Genomic DNA, 22,043 nt, shown 5'->3' with positions numbered 1-22,043 from the left:
GTATTAAGCATTCTAGAAAATAACCACATTCCAAAACACAACAAAAAGCACAGAGCAATCCAAGAAATCAAAAACTACTCTCATAATATAGGAAAAGCATCTCTGCACAATGTTTTGGAACTGCCTATTCCTTTCCCTAATTCACTGTTACTATACTGAATTAAAACTATCAATTTATAAACACTACTCAGAATCATGCCAGTGTGACCAATAGAAGTAAAATTTTAGGACTCTTAAATAAGTGGGTGGGTGCCACATTCAGGCACCAGCCCCATTATGTACCAAGAGCTTCATAGTGGGACCTTGACTTGATTTGTCAAAAAAAGCCTGAAGAATGTATCTGATTAATTATAAGGTTATACAGGAGAAAGTATTTGCAGAAAACAGAAATTATTTTCTAAGGTAACTAATACACACTCCAAATAAGAATTAAAACAAAATCACATTATTCAGGGCACTATTGTACAGCATGCGGTTATTAGATACAGAGGCCTTGTGAGGAATTGCTACAGTACTAAACATAGAGAGTCTGGTAGAAGACTATCTTGAAAACCTACTATATGGTTTATTACAATCTGCTTTAAAACAGCTTAATTTTCCGGTTTCACACACAATTCTTTGTACAGTCCAGAAAAGAAAATAACATTGCTACAAATCACAGGAATTGCATCTTTTGCATCTCAAAGTTTCTTTGCTGAGTCATGTCATCTGACTAGTCACACAAGAATACATGTCAGCTTGTAGCTTGTCATGGAGATGATTAGAGATTTTTTTGAAGGAGCTGAAGCTAATGTGCTTAAACCATTGAACAAAAATGTCATATATGCTCTTTATGTGCACTTTGTTCTCCATATTAAATCATATGCATCATAGATCTTTAAGGACAAAATTACTGATGCACAGCACATGTGCTCCTTTAACCACCACAGTTTACCCTAGCAAAGTATTATCAAATACAGGAGTTCTTCAGACTATAGAAAGGAAATTAGCACGCTCTATTTTCTCTACTATTTAGTTGTCATCTCTCAGGCATTTTTTCCCCATCATGATTTAATCTTGTTGAAAATTTTGGGTCCACATTCTGATGATGCCCTCCAGTAACTGGAGTAAGTCCCTAAAGTTAGGTAGATTGTTTTACTCTTGTAGGCCCTACATTTTTTGTCCGGCAATACTTCACAAAATTAATTACTGCCTCCAATTTTTTGTGAAGCCTACTACGTCATACGGGTTTTGGTTTAAGATGTGTATTTCTTTGTGTGGCTTGTTCCACATTTCCAAAGCGTATTTCTGCTGGACACTGATTGGTCTCAGCTCGATATCTAGCGACTAAGCTTTCAGCACTGTCATTTTGCATCTTTAATTAGTTCGGCTTCTTCCCATCTTTGACTAGAACCTCAGTACGTTCTTTATCCGATTGATCACTCTTTATAGCAGATTACCCTCCCTGAGGAGAATAGCGAGGCCTTGCCAACAACACTGATATTGAAAAGCAACCACAAATTAGCAACTGTGACATCGGACCTGGTTTTTGTTACACATCCCACCGAGAAAGCTTTCCTGGCGCTCTCGGGGTAAACAGGGATTGGGTGAACTCGAAGTCTTACAAGGTCAAGGCAGAGAAGCGCTTACTTTCTTGGAATGTTTCCAGTGCAGGGACCGTCCGGAGGAGGGGCCACCATCTCGCAGCCCCCGCCCGCCCGTACGAGCCCTAGGCGCTCCTCCGGCGCCTGACCGCGTTCCAGCAGGTCCCTGGAGCCGCGGGTAGGGTCGGGTCGAGCCGGGCCGGGCCGGGCCGGGCGCAGCCGGACGGGCACACACCCGCCCTTTCCACTCGGCGGAGGCGCCGCGGGGCCGCTCCGAGCCCGCCTGAGGGCAGCCCGTGCCGGGCGCGCGGGCCGGGCGGCACCGGCGGCCCCCCGCCCAGCCGCGCCGCGCCGCGCCCGCCGGCCATGGAGCCGCCGCCGGCCGCCGCTCGCCAGGTACCGGGCGGACACTGGGGGCAAGGCGAGGTGTGGGACTGTGCGCGGGTCAGCGAGCCCGCCGGCACCCGCCGGACTTAGCTCTGCGCTCTGCGGCTCGTGGGGCGGGGATAGGTGTGATGGGCACCGCGGCCGGTTGCGGCGGCTCAGGACGATCGGCCGCTGGAACGTCCCCGCTCCGCGGTCGAGCGGGCGGCGGCGATGGCCCTTTCATCTCTGTTCAGTTGTCCCCGAATTCGTAGGAGGAAGAAAGTCCTCGGTACCACGCAGGGTACCTAGGGTCTCGGGGACCTCAGCTTGTGAGGCCGGGGAAGGGTGGCTGCTCGGCTGAGATTCGGCGTCGCGTGAGCGCCCCACCATGTCCTGCCGCGTCCGCTGCTGTCGCTGTCCTAGCGCGTGGCCTTGGGTGGCCATGGCTCGCAGGGAGCCCCAGGAGAGGACCCTGCGAGAGGCAGACGCCTCGCGTTCACCTCTCCCGCGTTGTACAGCTCTCTGGCCGGGCTCGCTGCTGGCATCCCTCCCTGTCTGCGGGCCGGGGACACCTCGGGAGCGCTGCTCTTTACACAGGAGCCGTTTCACCTGTGTCGCAACTTTTTGTTGCCCTTTCTTTTTGCCCATTGAAATATGTCCCTTCCAGCTGGGGAATGGGAACAAGGCTTAGCAACGCACATTGTGTTAATTTCTTGTAACAAGTGAAGAGAGGCGCCTGGATTGTTGTATTCAGTGCAATTTCACCTGTACTGTGCTGTTAGCAGAGAGCATTAGAATTTCAGGAGAGAATGACAGTGATGCTTCTGTTGCTGAAATCAGTAGTGAAATAAAAATATAACACAAGTCTAAATAAGAAACAGCTGAGGGAGAATGTTATTTATGAAACTGTGGGATATGAAGAAGATAGGAAATAGTGTTTAGTTTCTCTGTGATGACCCAAAAGACTTGGGGGCACCCAAGTGAAAATACTGAATGGTAGATTCAGAACAAATTAAATTACCTGTCTCTTCTTAGAATGCATAATTGAAACGTGGCGTTCGCGGACACATAATATTGTAGACGCTAAAACTTACGCACAGTTTCTAAAAAGGGAAAAATCAAGCAGCTGTCCATTTAGAAGTGTGGTGCACCAAGAACACAACCACTTTGGGAAGTCCAAAATACACAAGATGAGGAAATCTGGGAGGGGAAATTTATTTGCTAACTAGCTATCTCCCGTGTTCCTATGCTTTTCCCTAGGCACCTTTCATGGTCATCACTCAGAAATGGGGTACCACGCTATACTGGCCTTTGATCTGAGACAGTATTATGTTAGTGCTGCTTAAGGATTAAAGGCTCCACTTCAATGTGTAGCCCTACTAGAGGCAGGCAATCTTATGCTTGTCAGTTTATGTGTCTATCTAGAGATGACTTAGATTTTTCAGTAATTTAATTTTTTCCCAGGAGTATTAGTGGCAAGCATTTGAGTTTGTACTACCTGTTGTATATGTTAAATAGGCTTCTGCATCCATGAAATGGTGGTTTCACTTTCATACTTAGTACACAGAACACAGGCAAGCACTTTATTCATTGATTTATTCATTCTTGTTCCTCTCTTGAATTTCACAGCTTCAGGTAAAATACAGTCATTCTAATGAATAATTCTAAAATGTTCTCTGGCAGCACAATGGTGATCTAAGGAGATGATTACTGCATGTTTATTAAAAAGTACTTTTATGAAGACACAGACATTAATTTTTGAAGCTACTGCTACATATTGTGCTCTGAACTTTGGTTCTTTCCCACAGAAACTTTCTAGGACCAACTGATTTGATAGTGTCATTAACGATTCATAATTAACTAAACCATTGAATGGCACGGAAATATTTAAAATACTGGGTAAAACCTTGCATTAAAGTACGTTAAGATGTTGGCATGCTTTACTAGTAAGTCTTAAGATAATTTAATTTTCCTGATTCAGGAACTTTTTTACTGACCAATTGCATTAGCCAAAATGTTTTCAAAAATACTTGATTCACATTTCTGCCTTTGAAACATGACTAAGAATGTCTTTGTTTAGCAGCCTACCTCTGAGTTTATATATATTTCTTTCCTTCCACTTATTATTTTTCAGAGAATTTCAGAAGATTATGGGTCAGACTTATACAGGAATTAGCTGCTTAATACTCCTTTGATTTCTCACTGAAAAAAATGGGATTTATGTATCAAAATGCCTCTACAAACCTGAGTGTATGACAATTTTTGAAAAATCTTTAATAGACTATGTGAAAAATACTTGTTCTCACTTATTTTTCTCATGTATAATCTTTTCCTTGTCTTCCTGAAATAGGTAGAAACAGATGACCAAATAGCCCTCCTTAGTAAGCCCAGGAATAAAGGAGGAAACAGTGATCTGGCATCAGCTGGATTTAACATTGTTAATTCAATCATAGGATCAGGCGTTATAGGTAAATCTACTTTTCTTCACTATCCAGTGTTCAGCCTTGTTTATTCATGCATGGCTATCCAGCTTGGGGAATAATACTGACTCCTTACTTTCTGCTGCTCTTTTTCAAGATTTTTCTCTGTATTTATTTGCTTACTTTGCAAAAATGCTGAGGTGTCAGTTGAGACCACACTTTAGTGATAAATACCCCAGAGTCTCTTGGCCAAAATGGTAAGAGAGGTTTTATCTTTTTGAGGTTATTAAGCATGTTGATCCAATTTGGGAGATTACTAGCATTTTTTAAAATCTGAGTTTTTCTTTATTTTGATTCTCACAAATAAATATTCAGAAAGAATCTTCTAGAATCTCTCTTTTTCTGCTTTGCAGGATTGCCATATTCAATGAAGGAAGCTGGTTTTCCTCTAGGAATACTGCTTTTGTTTGTGGTTGCCTTAATCACAGGTACTCTGAAGGCAGTTTCTGTTGTAAAGATAAAATTAGTCATGCAATATTTTAGCTTATCTTGAGCTTAATGATACCTTAAACAAGTATATCTATGACAATAAAAATGACTAATTTTTTCCTTACCTCACTAATCTCATCAGCAGATTAGTAGAAGTAGAGAATTATACTGTACCACATATGAAGCTGCTTTTTGACTGCATTTATTTTCATGAAGCCTTAGTTTAGTAGTCGAGTTAACATTTGAAAGAATATTCTTATTTGTGCCCTCATAATCACTTGTTTGAGTCCACTGTTAAGAATGGACTAATTAAGAGACTGAATCCTGAGAGGGTTATATATGACTTTTAAAAATAGACCGCAGAATTAAAGCCTTTGACTGTACTATGATTTTAAGCATTCTTCTTCTGATACGAGCCTATAGCTTCTGGGTTTAGTGGATTGAGAGATTTTGTGACATTTCTCATCCCTGCTCTTCCTAGTGTCACTGCTTTTCTTCTTACGGCCTTTTTTTTTTTTTGGTTAGGGGAGTGAAAGAAGGTGAAAATTAATCTACCACAAGTTGGCTCATATCGTCTTTAACAGTAATTTTATATTTTAACAGATTATTCCATTATATTACTCATCAAAGGAGGAAATCTGTCCAGTACCAAAACCTATCAAGAGCTGGTCAAAAAAACGTATGGTCTTGTAGGTTATCTAATCCTTTCAATTCTCCAGTTTTTATATCCATTTATTGGTAAGATCACATAAAATATAAATGTTAAAGTTTTATAAGTATCAAACTTTTTCACATTACTTCATCATTTCACTGATTGAATATTAAGAACTATATAAAGAATGTACTGTATATGCTTGTTTGCTATTTAAAAAAATTAAATTTATTTTGTGGGTTCTGAAGAATGAGTAATTCAATGAATTAAAGGATCAGAATAATAGAAATGAACTGAAATGTAATAGAGACATGCGTGATCACACATATGAAAATTAATTACAAAAGTAACTAGAAAAATAGCAAAGGAGATTCTGTTCTAGGTTGAGTAGCACATCACAAAGTTGATGTGTCTGAAAGAAGAGGAAAATACAAATTTAGTAGTATAAAAACAAAAAAGGAAGTGTTAAATAATTTTTTTTAAAACCTGAAACTTACAAGTTGTTGCTGCTAGCCAGAATTCATATTAGAGGGATAGTGGCATATAATCCTGAAGTCTACAAAATGTGTGTGTTCAGTGTTAATCAAATATTTTGCATATGACTTGTACTAACAAAAAACTTATTTTCCTTAAGCTATGATCAGTTACAACATAATAACAGGAGACACTTTAACTAAAGTTTTTCAGAGAATTCCTGGAGGTAAGGTGCTTTTAAAAATTTTAAGAATGGGGAATTATGTATTGAATAGAAGCTTAGCATAAGTATTTTGGAATTACCTGTAATTTATCTTCTAAATTACTCTTAAGTTTAGTTCAAGTTAAGAACTTGAAGCATATGTCTATGAGTGGGTTTTTTTGAGTTTGTTCTTTTTTCTTTAATAAGACTTTCCCAAATAAAAGCTATGAATCCTAGTCCTTGGCTATCAGTGGACTCAGTGTCAGTGAAGACCAAATGCTTCAGTGAAATACTAAACAAATAGAAGTGAGTCTTCCACAGTTGTGTATTTACAAGATTATTGGGTTTTGTAATTTTTTTTAGATACTTCCTGTAATAATAATAATTTAAATAGTGAAACAGTACTTCATCTAGTGAATAGTTCTGGATAAGTTGTAAATAATATAATCAATGTAATGTTTTTTAACACATGCCCCCTTGTTTCCCTTCCTGTGCTCTTAAGTTTTCACAGCAACATCAGTGGAGCAATTTGTGTTCCTGTTTGATATCTACTTTAGTAAAAAAGCAGCTGAGTTAAAACATTCTTCACTGGGAAAATAAACTGAGAGAAAATATGTCTGTAATGAAGTGGAAATGTGAATTTGTATGAACTGTTTCATTTCCACAGGAGATCTGTAATTTTCAGCATGTGAAACCTGAAGAGTGTGGATGTAGTTTTAATTGTCACACTCTGTTGTTCTGTGAATACCTGATCAAATTGATAGTGACAGTGAATATATAATAATTTATGTCTAATATGACTTCTGTAATAGGGGGAATCCCCAGCATGGCAAATCTTATTACCTATCTGGTAGAATACCTGACTGGAAAGAGGTGGGAAAGCTTTATAATCTCCCAAAGAAAAGAGGAGACAGAACACTGAGTTTTCCATGTCAATTGCCAGTCACTTTCTAGCCATAATTTTTAATCAAGTATTTATTCAAGCCAATGATTTATGGTGGCCTCACTGAAACTTGGAGATGTTTTATTTTAAGTTGTCATTATCTTGAAGAAACCCACCAGTAATGCAAACAAGTCCCACTGATAGCAGGGAATATTATAACAGCATTATTGCCCTCACGTGGTAATCTACTTTGCAAGTGGAAGCCGGCTGATGTCAGGAAAGCAGTTGCCCAAAGGAAACCTCAAAATTAACTTATTTTAGGCCGTTTCTTAGACAACAATGCTATCCTAAGCAGCACAGTAGTTGATGTCAACACAGAGTATCAAAAAATTCTCAATACTAAATGGCAGAAAGAAGTAGTAGAATTTTTTACTTGCTGTCTTCCAGCATTGACCCAGACATAATGAAAGACGTTAATACCAATCTATATGTAGGAATCCAGACATTGCAATTTTGATTTAATATATCCCATATGTTATGCATTTGGTTTGAATTTGCAGAATTCTTGTGTTTGTGCGTGTGCTGTGCATGGCTTTCTCAGTGTTAGTTAATGCCCAGTTTTAAGTATTACTTAGCCTGAGTGAAGGGAATAAAAGCTTGATCACCAACAGTTTTTTACTTCTAACCTTTCAAATGTAGCTAATCTTTTCCTCAGGTTAGTCTCTTAAAGAAATAAATTATTTTCTTTTTTGCTTTAGTTGGGGTGGATAACGTGCTTACCGACCGTCACTTCATAATTCTTCTTACCACCATCATCTTTACCTTACCTATATCTTTATATCGAGACATAGCAAAATTGGGAAAGGTAAATCATAACAGCAGTTGATTTTTGGTTTATTGTTCTGTATGTCACTGAAAATAATTGCCAGTCATAACTTTGTGTAAATAATTAACAAATTTATTATGCTGCACAAAGGACCACCTTTCAGCAGCTTACTGACTGAAGTCATGTTTTTACCTTTACAGATATCTCTTCTTTCTCTGATTCTAACCATTGTCATCCTGGTTGTTGTGATGGTGAGAACAGTAACCTTCAGTCCACAATTGTGAGTATTCTTACACTTGCTACAAAAGTGAACTTCTGTTCATATATAATCTGATATTTCACTATTGCATTTACCTGCATAGTTGTGGAACATGCCTGCTTTGGAACGGACAGATAATTGAAAAATCTCTACCAACAGTAATACAAAATGAATAGCTAAATATACCTAATGCTTTTTAATTTTTTGTTCTACTGGGTTTAAGCAAATATAGAGAAAGTCTCAAGACCCCTAGAGATAAATGGGAAATTATGGATGACTAATAGAAGGTGGGTCCTGAATCAGCATGTGAGATTGTCGGTCATTTGAGATTTTTTTTTCCATTATTGTCAGATTAATGATTTACAATCATTAAAATAGCTACTATCTTAGGAATATTTCTTTTTCTGATAAGATAAATATCATAATAAAAATAAAATACAAACACTGTGAATTTTTAAAAACAACACAATATTAAAATCTTTATTTTGTCATGTGAGAAAAATGTAGAATATGAAAAACTCTTATTCATGCATGCTCTGAAAGTAGTATTTAACATTGGACATTGGAGTGTTCTAGAGAATTTAGTACACATAAGTATGTGTTGTGACAATATTTTAATGATTGTATTGCAAGAAAGTGTTAGGAATCTATTATTTTTCCTTAAAGGCTTAGGAGGGCTGTCTTTTTTCTCACCCTTTAAATGTGTAGATATATTAATAAAGATGACAAATTCTATTTCTGAACATGCTTTTTTATTTATTGGAACAGGTTTATATGCTACTTCTTATGTTTCCCTAAGTGGATTCTACACCAGGATTGTTTCATCCCTTTTAGGCACAATTGTTCAGTTGTATTACTGCTGTGATACATGGGTTAATTGCAGGGTATTTGGGTTTAATGGTAGGAAGATGCCTGGAATAGCAGTTTCTTAAGTTGTACCAGATGATGTTGTCTGTCATCCTCAAAATCTCTCTCTCAGAACAGTGTGGAACTTCCCTCACCACCATATTTCTGGAGCAGCATGTTTTTCACACTGTGTCAAAGGAGTATTTAAAAGGTTAATCTCAAAACTCCCTGTTAAAAAAGGAAGAAGCTATATATAATAATTACTGATAACCTTGTTACTATGGTAACATTTCTTCTCCACAGTTGTGATGCACTGAAAAATATGAAATGCAATGCATGGTTTTATTTTTTCTTATAATACATGCTGTTTGGTTTTGAGTGTTTTGAGTGATCCTGGAAGTTTTACTTCTTAATTCTTTAGAGACTTCCATTTCTGCCTTTAGACTTCTTGTTTTCAAAAATGCATCTAGCAAGTTGATAAACAGTTGGTAATTTTTTTTCTTCACCAACATTCTGTTAATGTCTATTTTTACTATCTTTGCTATTTTTACTTTACAGTTAGACATAGACATATACTCTAATTGTTAAAACTATCTTCTATTTTGTTGTATAATAGTATGACATTTTTTTGCAATGAAAAGAAAGAACACTGCTATATTTTAATATGGGTCTCATCATATTACAAGTGAAACAAGTGCATTAACACATTTACTTTGAATCCTTATTAAAATACAATAGAAGTCAGAGTTCCCAAAGAGATTTTTAAAAATCACAGTCCTTATATCTGTCATATAGGAAAAGAATTTGTAAAATTCTGGATAAAGGCTCAATGGGGACAATAATATTTAATCCCCACAATTGTTACATGGCAGAACTGATTATGTGCCTGCCATTGATGACAGGTGATTGCCAAGAACAAACTAGACAATGCCATGGTTTCCCATTCCAATCCTTAACTGGCCATTTCTTATGAATTCTTCCTGAGTATGACTCCATTTCATATTAGTTGCTTCTTGGCCTAACCACAGTGGATATGGACAGCAAACTATTTATGCTTTTTCAAGTGCTTAAAAAACACCTCTAAAAAGGCTGTAATTTGACCCTCTTTGGGGACCCTTTCTATAGACTAAATAAGCACAGTTCCTTTAGGGTTTATCTTTTTGTCATTTCCAGTGCTTCTAATCATGCTCAATGGCTGCCTTAAGTCTTCTGCAAATTAAAGTGGAATCGTGGTGCCCCACTTGCCTGGGATATTCCCTCTGAGGAGCATAGAAGATGATGTATCTTAAATGCAGAGTGTAGTAAGGTCCCTTTCAACTGTATCCCTTGGGGATTGCCATGCCTCTGTTTATGTAGCCTAGTTTGATGTTAGCCTTTTTGGAAAATAGCATGGTATCATGAATGTGCCTTGGGTTTGCAGTCTAGTGGAACTACCAAGCACAAGATAATCTGCAGAACTGTTTGCTGGTGACTTTTTCTTTCTTTGATACTCTTCTCATGAAGTTTGGGATTTTTTTGTTTGTTTGTTTGTTCTCTCTGCCTTGTTCTTGTGAAGCTTTTTTATCCTCTGCTTAACTGTAGAATTTGTCATTACAGAATTGAATGCTGCTTTATCAGATGATTTATCCAGATACCAACATATTTATGATTTTCCTTTTTTCATCCCATTCCATAGCATGATTGTGTAAATTGCACATTTCATGCTTTCCATTAAGGACACTTTTTGCTTTTTTTCTATATTCAAGTCATTGCTGAATACATTCAAAAGTACTGGACTCAGGTCAGGTTCCACTGGAATCCCATTTGGATATCTTCCTGCTTTGATAATTACTTTCTGAGTAGTAATCAGTTTTCATTTACCTTTAGATTTTTCAGGGTGAATGCTTCTTCCCTTTGAGAGGTACAAGATCATTATGTGGAAATGATAAAACATTTTTTGCTTAACTGCAGTCCATGCTCTAGGTGAAAATTAAATCTTATTTGGACAACAAAGCAATAAGGGATATTTTCTGCAATAATCTGAAACTTCCTGCAATGTTTTAGACCATCATAGAAACAACAAGATTATTACTATTTTAAGCAGGAATACAAGGTTTTGAATGTTGCTTCTTTTTTTTTGTTTTTCCTCTTTATTTGCTTTGGGTGTGGGACTGGTTGTCCAAAGACATTTTAGGAATGTTATTGTAACATTCTCATGAGAAAAGCAAAAGTTATTTAACATGCAGGATTACTTGGTTTAATTTCTTTCCTCTTATGACAAATATAAAACTGAGGTACTTCTGGTTTTCAGTTTTGGTTGTGATAACTATCATCCATATGATTATTGTTAACTGAATGACATAATAAACCTGCAGATAGAATACAGTGTTCTGGACTATATAGAGTTTATTCTCAGTATTTTAAGATGTTGGATAAAAATACATTTTGACCTGATCTTTATGCCCATCTGCTTATGGTTGGGTATTTGTGTACTGTGATCAGAAAAAATAGGTAAGAGTTAACTCGAACTGTCAAGTGCAGCATGTCAATACTGTATGAAATAACTTCATGCTTCTAGCCTGAAACTAAAATTCCATGCTGTCAAAAAAAATATTTTATGTAGCTTATAAAGAGGGATCATTATAATTTAATTTGGTGTTCTTTAGCAAGAATGTTATGTCAGTGTCTCCATAATACATAAATGTCTATGAAAAACTTCAAGAGCACCTGCTACACATAAAGAGGATGTGAGAATTACTCAACTGGCAGCTGATTCTAGTGATAAAACACCAAGGGCTCAGGGAAAAAAAAAACTTGAAAGTAAAAAACTGATTCTTTCCTTCATATAAAAAAATCTAGTAGTAAGCAAAGGTAGACTTTAATGTATGATGAAATTAAAAAAACCCAACAAAGCTACTTTATATTTACTGAACTGTTAAGTAATTCATTAAGGAAGAAAGAAGAGTAGACTTAGCTGTATCTAAATTGGGCTGTCATAATAGCTTTGCCTTGTCTGTGTTCTTTCACAAGATGACTTTGATTAATATGAAATCCAAGACTAATGTGAGCTGTACTAATTTTCTTTCCATTATATTGATTAAAGTTATATTCAGCATCTAGGAACTTTTCAGTATCTTTAAACTTTTAAAGTTCAAAAGGACCTAGAAAGGTGTTTTCCCTTAGAATAGAATTAAATTGAAATGTTACTATTAATTTTCTAAATATTTAAATAATTGAATTAAACCTGAATGAATCTGTGAGATGATTCTGGATTATGTTAACTGCTGCTTTGCACCTAAACTTGGCAGTTTGACACTGATCTTCTGTCCAAAACAATGGAAGTCTTTTGCGCATTCCATCATGTAGCTCCCCTTTCAAAAATATGACTGTTCCTCTCTAGAAATCACCTTTCTCTTTTCAAGTCAGTGTTTTATTGCCACAAGCTGGTTGAAATCAGGAATATTTCTTTCTCTTGCCTTCATTAAAGATGTTTTGCTTCTCATGCACTTTTCTACTGCAGCATTTCTATATCAGTTACAGAAAAGATTTTTGTATATCACCGATCTTAAAATGGGGACTATTATGCTGCAGGTGTTTTACAAGAAGTAAAAGAGAGGCCATCTTAGACTGCCAAACAAATTTGCCCAACTCTTACTCATGATCTGGATGCTTACCCTGTTACGATGTCTTATTTTCTGCCGGGTTAATTTGTTCTCAGTTTCTCCATTCTTATGTAGATAAACATGAATATTTTCAAAATTTTTAGAACTTTAATTTGTTTATTATGGTATATTTTCACTTAACATATATTGAGGACTCAGTAAAGTCTTATTTTCTTACCCTGTAGGTCTTCTTCATTGCTAGGCCTCACTACCTGCTTTTGTCTTAGTTTCAGCTAAGACTTTTTCCCTGCATGGGAACTCCCTTTTTACTCAGTCTTTTACTATTTTTGTTCCAAGAACTACAGGTAAATTCCTTCTCAGGTTTTACTTTGTGTTTGAGCTTCTACTATATATGATAGACAGTACAGCTGTCAGCAAGTGCATTTAGTTCAAAAATGTATTTCTTCTCTTACATTTCATTGTTTCATCTAACTAATATTTCTTCAGTGTGAAAAAAGCTTCCTGTTCATGCAGGCATAGCCTATGCTTTTATACACTGAATGGGAAGCAGAGAGCTAGCTGATTTTGTCATTCACAGATTTTCACAGCTAATGCTGTTCTTGTGTAAGCAGCAGTTAAAATCTTCCCCTAATAACTCCTAACAAGAATGTAGGTCAGAACAAAGGTCCCCTCAAAAAAAAAAAAAAAAAAAAAAATCTTGAACAGTAGCAGGATTGAAAAACCACAGCAAGTTTTCCTGTATTCTTGTGATACTCTTTCAGTGTGTGCATGCACTTGCCTACAGAGATGCATATATTAAATCAATTTGTGTATGTTTACTTTGACAGATGATGTTTCCATTAGCTACTCTTTGGCTTGTGAGTGATTTTATGTGATTGTTCACTATATGGCTTTTCTATAACTAACACCTACTGTTTTCTGGCACAGTTTTTCTGAGAAGTCCTTCTATGAAGTCTTATTTTATATAGACGCTTTCATTCTGTGTTTATTATCAAAGCTGACCTCTAGTGGTTACAGAATGGAATAAATGGAGTGTTAGCTTCCTTTACACTCTTTTTTATTTTGAAATATTATTGCAATTTTTCCAATCAGATGTGAATGTTTTCCTTAAAAATATTACATTCAAAATTATTAATTTTCCAGACACATGTCTAGGTGTAGTGATTTGAAATCAGCGGTACTCTAATATTAAGGGAGCTTATATAAGGAACAACAGCATCTATAAAGGGTCAGAACTCCTATTTCTCAAGACAAATACCAGGTAGCTCTGTTTCATCCATAGTGTTTTACATCTACTTGCTGAGTCTGAGAATATTTTAGGAGGGCCATATTCAGCTGCTGAAGGCTTGAAGCAGTATGTTACAACAGTTCAAGACAATATACTGTACTGGAGGATTTTATGTTCAGGTTCTGTTAATTTCAAAGTTAAACTTAGCAACCACATCATAACAGCTGAAAAGCTGCTAAAAGTCTGAACTGAATGTGCATTAGGTACTTTAAATCTGGGTTTTATTAATATGAAAAAGGAAGGATTGACTATTTGAACTCAAGAAATAGTAAGATATGAGTTCTGAAAGAGGAAACTTCAACTTTTTTTTACTTTTTTTTTTACTATTACTTTTATTTTAATCTGTTTATTTTTAGGGGCCGGAGGTGTAATTTAAACATTTGAAAGCAATGAAACATGGCGTAGCATATGCCACTGCATCTGTCAAAACCAGCGAGAGGGAGAGATCACCAAAGAGAGGGAGAAATAAAGCTGCCATTGTTACTTTCACAGAACTGGCCTGAGTGCCATACTGCTTCCTAGGGCAGTAGGAAAAGATGATATTAAGGCCTCAGATGGCAGCAGCTTGCCCTCTAAATAAAACCAGAGCAATCAAGGTTAGCAGTAGCCAACTTTTAAAGAGCAAGCTTCTCTGGATTGTTTTTCCTTGTCTGTGCTTTAATATTACAAATTTAGTATTTAACTAGCTTGTGAATTTCATTTGATCTTTTCAGCAAATTGTATTTCTGGAAAAGGATGTTTTGTGTCCTTCCCTGTTTTATCATTTTGGCTCTTTATTCCCAGATGAAGTTCATGCATCAAATAGTTTTTAAAAAAGTTTGCTGATGGCCCTCCTCTAGGCATTGCAGTTACCACAGATCCAAATCTGTGAGCATATCTTAGAGGAGGAGGTGTGGGGAGTATTACATACTTGCCTGACTCTAAAAGTCTCCATGTACTCTCTTACAATTTCTTTTATGTTTTGGGAAGTAGCAGAATCTCTTTACTGTGAGGAACAGTTGGAAGAGGTGTAAAGAAAGGCAAACTCCCTCACTTGATTTGTAGCCTAGTAAAATGGTATCTCTAGACTGCATCGATTACATGTTTAAATTCAAAGGTAGATATTGCATCTAGTCAGAGGACATTTTCATTTGAGATATTCAGTCAGAATCGGTAACAGCTTTTACCTTCCTTCTTGCTGTTTCTTGGTATATGCTGACTTAAAGAGTTTATTTACAAAACTGAAACAGGCTAACATTTTTGACTGTAAACACTGGTTACAGAAATACTTATCTCCCTGGTTTCAGCTTGTTAATAAACACTGGGGCTATGTCAGAGAGTAATAACTGATATTTGAAAAGAGGGTAACCTTTTTAAATGTCTGTTTTAGACCCAAATCAGAAGATGCATGGATATTTGCAAAACCAAACGCAGTACAAGCTATTGGGGTGATGTCATTTGGTAAGTGTTTTTTGCGGTTTGGGGTTTTGTTCTTAATATTAAGATCAATTGTAAGAAACTATTTAATATTTTGAAACCAGAAATATTAATATTCATGTTAAACTGGTGTTGAAAAAAAAAGAAATTAACGATCCATATGAATGTCATTGTTATTGTGTAAGACATTAACCTCATCCATTTTCCATTTGGCCCTGGAGGCTTGCCACTGTAGCAGAGACACTGTGCGGGTGAGTGCAGTTCACCTGTGCAGGTCATCCCAAAGCCCCTGCATCAGTAGGTTTGTCTAACTGATAAACTGAGGGGGCTAGGATCACTCTGCATTCCCTTGGGTAACCTCTAACAGAAAAGTCCTCATTCTGAAATCTGTTCCTGCCTGCAGGATCTGGTATATTATTTCTTGTTAGCGTTGTAATAATCTGAGGCATCCCAATGATTGCTGCTGCCTAAAATGGATGCCGTACGAAGTCTGAAAGTAGCAAATGGCTCTGTAGATTAAAAAAAAAAAAAAAACAACACTTCTCAAATCTGCTGCTGGGTTCTTAAGTAAAAGGAGAGCAGGAGTAGGAAATAGCTGTGGAATGGAGATGTGGAGGGTTGTTGTGTTTTTATATCTTTGTAACTGTTCTGTAATGGTTTGCCCCTTCACCCCCCATTTTCTCCCAATGGTTCCACCCTAAGCTCTCCCGCCCCTCCTCCAATGCCACCCCTCCCTGGTGCCTTGTCCATCACACAGCTCCTAATCTCACCCCCCCAAAATCTTCCACCTTGGGCATCGAGTGAGTGGACAAATGCCAGGGGTCCCTCACTTAACCTTCCTCCATTGGCTTGTGTTTCTGTCTGTCCCTCTGCCTTCCACTCCCCCGAACTCCCCCATTGGGCGGTGGGCGTCCTTCCCCCTTGTCTCCGCCCCGATACTTAAGGTGATTAGGAAAGCCATGTGACTCACTTTTGGCCACAGGGACATGGAACTCAGAGCTCCTCAGAGCTTACAATAAACCTGAGACTTTTCCCGGCCGTGAGTCGACTCCCTCATTACCTTCTCGGATGCCGCCTCTCCTCCATACAAGGCAGACAGGAAAGCGCTCTGTCTTAGCCGCTCCCCAAATCTGCCATGAGAAACAGGGGAGTGTCCCCTGCTGCTGACTGTGCCTCTGCTGGGCAGGCGAAGCCAGAGGGCTTCAGAGAGAGCACAGTGGCAGAGGGTAGGAAACAGCATAGCATTTAAGGATACTGTAATCAGAATCATCTCAGGATGAATATAAACCTTCATCAAATCAACTAAACAAGCAAAGGTTCAAGCCATTTATCTTTGCCACTTATTGCAATATTTATGTTTGTATTTAATAATGAGTGGATTCAAACTGTGCTGTGTCTCTATGCATTTATGCATGAATTCATACATTTGCTTTAACTGTCATATGTGTTTCAGCATTCATCTGTCATCATAACAGCTTTTTAATATATGGGTCTCTGGAAGAACCCACATTAAAGAATTGGTCTCAAGTCACACATATGTCTGTGGCCCTTGCTCTTGTCATCAGTGTAGTATTTGCTGCCAGTGGATATATGACTTTTACAGGATACACAGAAGGTAAACTGCTTGATCCCTCAGTTTTGGTGCTTGCTATAATCCTTACGTTTCTGCTTTCCTGTCTGATTTTTTCTGTAAATATTTTGGTGACTGTAAAAAATGCAAATATCATACTATATTTGGGCATAAATAGGACATTCATCATAGTTACCCAACAACCAAAACATGATCCAGAAATGTCAGCTACGTGCTAATAGGTGTCAGATTCTTAAGCATAAGCCTCACCATTGGAAGTCCCATTTGAATACTTCCATCATTAAAACACTTTGAAGACTACACAGCTATGATTTATCCACATGGCCCAGCAGCAGAGAGCAGTAAGAGCAAAAGTTTCCTACAGGGTATCTGGTATATATCTGTGTATATTTTCTTATATTTTTTTCTTGTCTGTACTAATACAACATCCTAGAGTTAGAGATACTTCCTATCTTTGCAACAGCTCTTCTGGTGTTACTAATCCTACTGTCCCCTCTGGGGATATATGAATACACATAAATATGACCAATGTTGCATCATGCTATTTAACATCATTTTGTTGAAGTGAAAAAGGTATGTTCATAAGAACAAGGTATAAATTGGTTTCAGTGCATTACTTTCTTCAGGATATGCATTTCATAAGCAAGCATGTTTTCTGTTACTTAATAGTGACGTTCTGGATTGTAGGTGGAGACTTCCAAGCTTTTTCCTTTTCTGATGAGCAGCAGCATTTAGTTGAGAACAGAGAAATTGTAGGATGGGGGCTCCTGGTTTCTCTGTACTTTTTTCCTGCCTCCAGTGCTTATTCCAGCAGAGTAAGTCACTGTCCTAGATGTACTGTAGGTAGACCGAATGCAGGCTGGCTGGAACTTTCAGATACAGAAAGCTCTGCCTGCACCTCCTCCTCAGCTTATGACTCCTGTTAGCAGGTTCCATCTTACCTTCTGTCTCCCCTGCCAAAATCTTTTGGCTGTTTAAAGTACACCTTATTGCTTCTTCAGTGCCATTGTGTTCCTAAAGTAGTAAATAATGATACAGTATCTTAACCACATAAAAGAGAACTAATAGATCATCTGGTCACTGTCTTGCACTGTCTCTTGTGCTTCAGAGATCATTATTACAGATTATTTGTGGTAAAAACCAAGCAAGATAATTTGAATTTTATAGTGATGTGTTTCTAGATATAAGATGATTTGCTAGGTAATAATCCATATGTTTATAATGGGCTTTTGAGGTCAGAATATTTGAAATTATTTTCCACAGCTTATTACCTGTGATTAGATACTGTTAGGGAAATGCAGTTCTCCACAGGTAACTCTCACCTTTTTTAATGTAATTGTTGTTCTAGTAGTTTCTAGGAAAAATTTATCTTCTACACATAAGCTTTCTTTCTGAATCTGTCACATACTTATTTAATCAAAACACCAGCATCTCATACAAAATCTGTGTTATGGGGAAGATAACAGACGACAAACTCTGATAGGTATATTTTAAAATATTTTTTGAAGATAAATGCTACTTGGGGTAAAAACACTGCTTAACCAGCAGGATAAGCTGAAGGTTGCTCCCAGACATAACTTGTGACTGTAACTAGTTTCTAGTTACATTTCAGACGAGGGAATCAGAAAATGTCAATTACTCCAGTAACCTGCACTTCAAGTTGCAGATATAGGTAAATGTGAAGTTCAGGCTAATTGGTGTTTTGCTATACCTCAGGAGATATATTTGAAAACTACTGTAGAGATGACAACCTTGCTACATTTGGAAGGTTTTGTTATGGAGTTACTGTAATTCTGACCTTCCCCCTTGAATGTTTTGTGACCAGAGAGGTAAGAATTTATTACATTTTCCCTTCAACACTGTTGTTATATATTAATAATATTGCCACATTCTTCATATATATTGTAGCTGAAGTCTATAAATAGCAGCATATTTTATCCTACTATGTGCAATGAGTATGGGGAACTAGTTGGGCTGTTTAGACACTGGCCATATAATGTTGTTTTACACTTATTATATTAGTCAACATTATATTAATAATTACTTAATAATATCAAGACTGCTTAAAATTTCAAGTTTGGCATAAATGACACTGTTGTTACTGTGTTGAGAATAGCCAAAAATACATACTTTTCAATCTTAATAATTCTTCTTTTTATAAGTATCTCCATCTAGGAAATTCATCTATTCAATGAATAATTCTAAGTGGATTTATTCTGTTATGGGCAAATGGGAAAAGAGTAAATTCTGAAATCCTGCAGGTATAACTAAGTCAATTTGGCAAGTGTTCTGCAATTTTAGTAATTATTGTTTTGAGTTTTTTGGAAGCAGATAAAGATGTTTTCTTGAAGCAAGGTAAGTAAAATTCAGCCAGTGTATTCTCACCCATTCCTTTAGTTTCCTGAGGTTAGAAGGTTTTGAGTAAGTTTGATAACATAAGGAGAAAAATCAAGGTTTAAAATTGTGGTTCTGTTTCAGGTGATTGCCAATGTGTTTTTCCATGGGAACCTCTCAACAGTTTTCCATGTTGTTGTGACAGTAGTTATCATTGCTGTGGCGACTGGTGTATCATTAGTGTATGATTGCCTTGGAATAGTTTTAGAGCTGAATGTAAGTGAACCTGTCTACTCTTTTATTTAATAAATCATTTATTAATAAATAACTTTTTTAAATCCACAGCTCTACTAAAAATCTTATGTAACTTGACATAGTCAGTAGTCATGTTAGAAGGAATTACTGCTCAAAAATAGATAACTAAAGGTGAAAGGAAGTTCAAGAAGTAAAATTCGTATGCTTGGGGAGAGTTTTAGAACAGTTTTGTAGATAAGGCAAGTGGCTATGACCTACCAAATGTGTTAAGCCACATCAGAAATCACTGAAATACTCATCCAAACTGTGTAGTGGTACTGAATTTAGCATTTCTGTCTCTAGTCTCTGCTTCTGATTAAGTTGACAAATTACTTAACACTGGGGCAAATTCTAATGACTGCCTTGTGCCACAGGGGCAAAAAACAGTGGGAGATAGAAAGAAAGAACCAGTAGTAGCTAGACCACAGAGATGGTCACTGGAAATAGACAATCAAAAGCAAGCAAAAAAAGCAAGCATTCCATCAATGTAGTGTTTTTTTTTCCTAAGCAGTTAATCAGTAGTCAAGCTGATAGCTTTATTCAGCTACAAATAGAAGTTGATAGCCAGGCATTTGCATGAATAGCTCCTATCTTGTGGGGTTTTTTTTTTTTTTTGCTTTTCCTTTTTAAGAGAGAATTTGACAATACAGCTGTGGGTATTTATTGGATGTAATAGCTTTGCTCAGAAAGATGGTTCAGTCTTGATATCTAGCAGTAGGGAAAAATGAATAGACAGAGTATTTACATGTGAAAGAAAGGTGATCTGGCTTTCTGTCAGCAGAAGAGCTGTCTTTTGGCTCTTCACCACAGATGGCATTTGATACTAATTCTCTGACACTACTTACTCTTTCCCTGATTTCTCGTTTTAGAATAAAACACAAGCTGTTGTGTTTGCCTGGTGGTAATTCCCCAGGGAAATTATTTGGTCATATGGGAGTCAAAGGCCACAGAATTTTCTTTGTTATTTTACTGGGGTGCTGTTTTGTGTTACTTCACAGACCTAAAGCTTAATTTTCACGGAGGAGATACTTTGTGCTTGTACCTATTTCTGATGTCTATACTGATCACTGTTAACAGGTTCTACCATACAAATATTGGATGTTTTGTACAAATGATGATGTAAAGTTACTACTTAGTCTGGATTACTATCTAGCCATAATTAAATTGAAACATAGTGTTTGTGAACTATGTAACTAAATAAACATTCAAAATTTCTACATAAAATTGCTCTCTTTTGGCATGTAACTCATATGCTAATCTGCAGTGGCTTTACTATAAAAAGAATTTTTGAATGTGTTTGTCCCTTTCTAAGAGAGCATTTAAAGAGGAGCTGAATTTTTAGTGAGAGGAAAGGTTCTACTCTGTCAAAAGGAGCTTTGCGTTCATAGGGAAGTCAACCTAAATCAGGTTATAAATATCAAAACTGATCAGAATTCTTTGAACTGCGACATGATGCTTCCACTTTTCAAAAAAATTTATTCCTTTTAAAGGCAGTGTTATATCTAAACTCCTACACGGAATTATCTTAAATATTTTAATTCAGTTCAAGTATTGTAGAACTATGTTTGGACTTTTACTCTATCTCATAAGCTGAGAAACTTTGGGTAATAAGATTAAATGCTTCTTGCAATGTTAAAATATTATTCTGTATCAGCAAAGCAAAAGCATGTAAATAAATCTTAATTATTAGAAATAGTTTAACAGATATTTTTGCATATCTTTGGGACTTTCTTTTGGAAAAGTTTTCCATATAGCAACACAGGAAAAGACCTTTATCCTGTTTTTACTGTTGCATCAGTCTAATCACAACTCTTAAAAAATTTAGGTTTTTGTTCTTTACATCTAAATAAACATGCTTATGAGTTTTTTTCTATTGCTTTTTCCCACACACAGGGAGTTTTGAGTGCTACCCCACTTGTTTTTATCATCCCATCAGCGTGTTATCTAAGGCTGTCCAAGGAGCGGTGGAATCATTCCGATAACCTCATATCCTGCCTGATTCTTATTCTTGGTGTGCTAGTGATGGCAGTTGGGTTTGTCATGACTGTCTTGCATCCCCAGGAATGTAGCCATGGAAAAGAAATGTTCTACTGCTCCCCTAGTAATGTTTCTTTACCCAACAGCACACTTCCACCGTAGGTAGCACACCAACCTCCAGACTAGACTGGGCACATTGCACCATGAGCCATACACGCCAGTTTAAAGGAGAGTGGAACAAAGATTTTTCATGTTTTGAGATGCACTAAGAATTTTAAAGTGTGTAAAATTTATATAAACTGTATTTACATACTTGATTTTATGCTGCCATCCTTTTTCAGGTAAGACTTCAGTTTTAACTGTTGAAACACAAAATTTCAGAGGTGCCTTTCAGTAGACATTACTTGAATAACTTGCAAGCTTATCAAAAAGGTTGCATTTTTTAACCTTAATCTGCAGTGCTGTTTAAAAGTGATAAATTAAATGTTTTGGAATATAAATCTTTCCCATGTTTCATTGACTTAAATTAGTTTTTATTAAT

At 36.8% G+C, this 22,043-nt stretch overlaps 1 protein-coding gene across 2 annotated transcripts; it reads left to right on the top strand.

The window, feature by feature from the left end:
- The first annotated feature begins 1,918 nt into the window (after nucleotides 1-1,918).
- On the top strand, nucleotides 1,919-22,002 carry SLC38A11 (solute carrier family 38 member 11). Of its 2 annotated transcripts, none has more exons than XM_068195718.1 (12): nucleotides 1,919-1,979; nucleotides 4,300-4,417; nucleotides 4,783-4,857; nucleotides 5,462-5,596; nucleotides 6,145-6,210; nucleotides 7,828-7,934; nucleotides 8,096-8,175; nucleotides 15,260-15,330; nucleotides 16,760-16,921; nucleotides 18,614-18,726; nucleotides 19,376-19,507; nucleotides 21,419-22,002. In XM_068195718.1, exons 1-12 carry the CDS (start codon nucleotides 1,950-1,952, stop codon nucleotides 21,662-21,664), a joined length of 1,335 nt encoding a protein of 444 aa, XP_068051819.1. In that variant the 5' UTR covers nucleotides 1,919-1,949; the 3' UTR covers nucleotides 21,665-22,002. The 2 variants fall into 2 exon arrangements, with proteins under 2 accessions (XP_068051819.1, XP_068051820.1); XM_068195719.1 differs by lacking the exon at nucleotides 1,919-1,979 and adding an exon at nucleotides 3,775-3,895.
- Nucleotides 22,003-22,043: the final 41 nt, after the last annotated feature.

Source organism: Anomalospiza imberbis, chromosome 7 (genome assembly GCF_031753505.1).
Source record: "Anomalospiza imberbis isolate Cuckoo-Finch-1a 21T00152 chromosome 7, ASM3175350v1, whole genome shotgun sequence".
Classification (NCBI taxonomy): domain Eukaryota; kingdom Metazoa; phylum Chordata; class Aves; order Passeriformes; family Viduidae; genus Anomalospiza; species Anomalospiza imberbis.
Note: the sequence above shows the minus strand (reverse complement) of the source record. Positions and strands in the feature narration are given on the sequence as shown.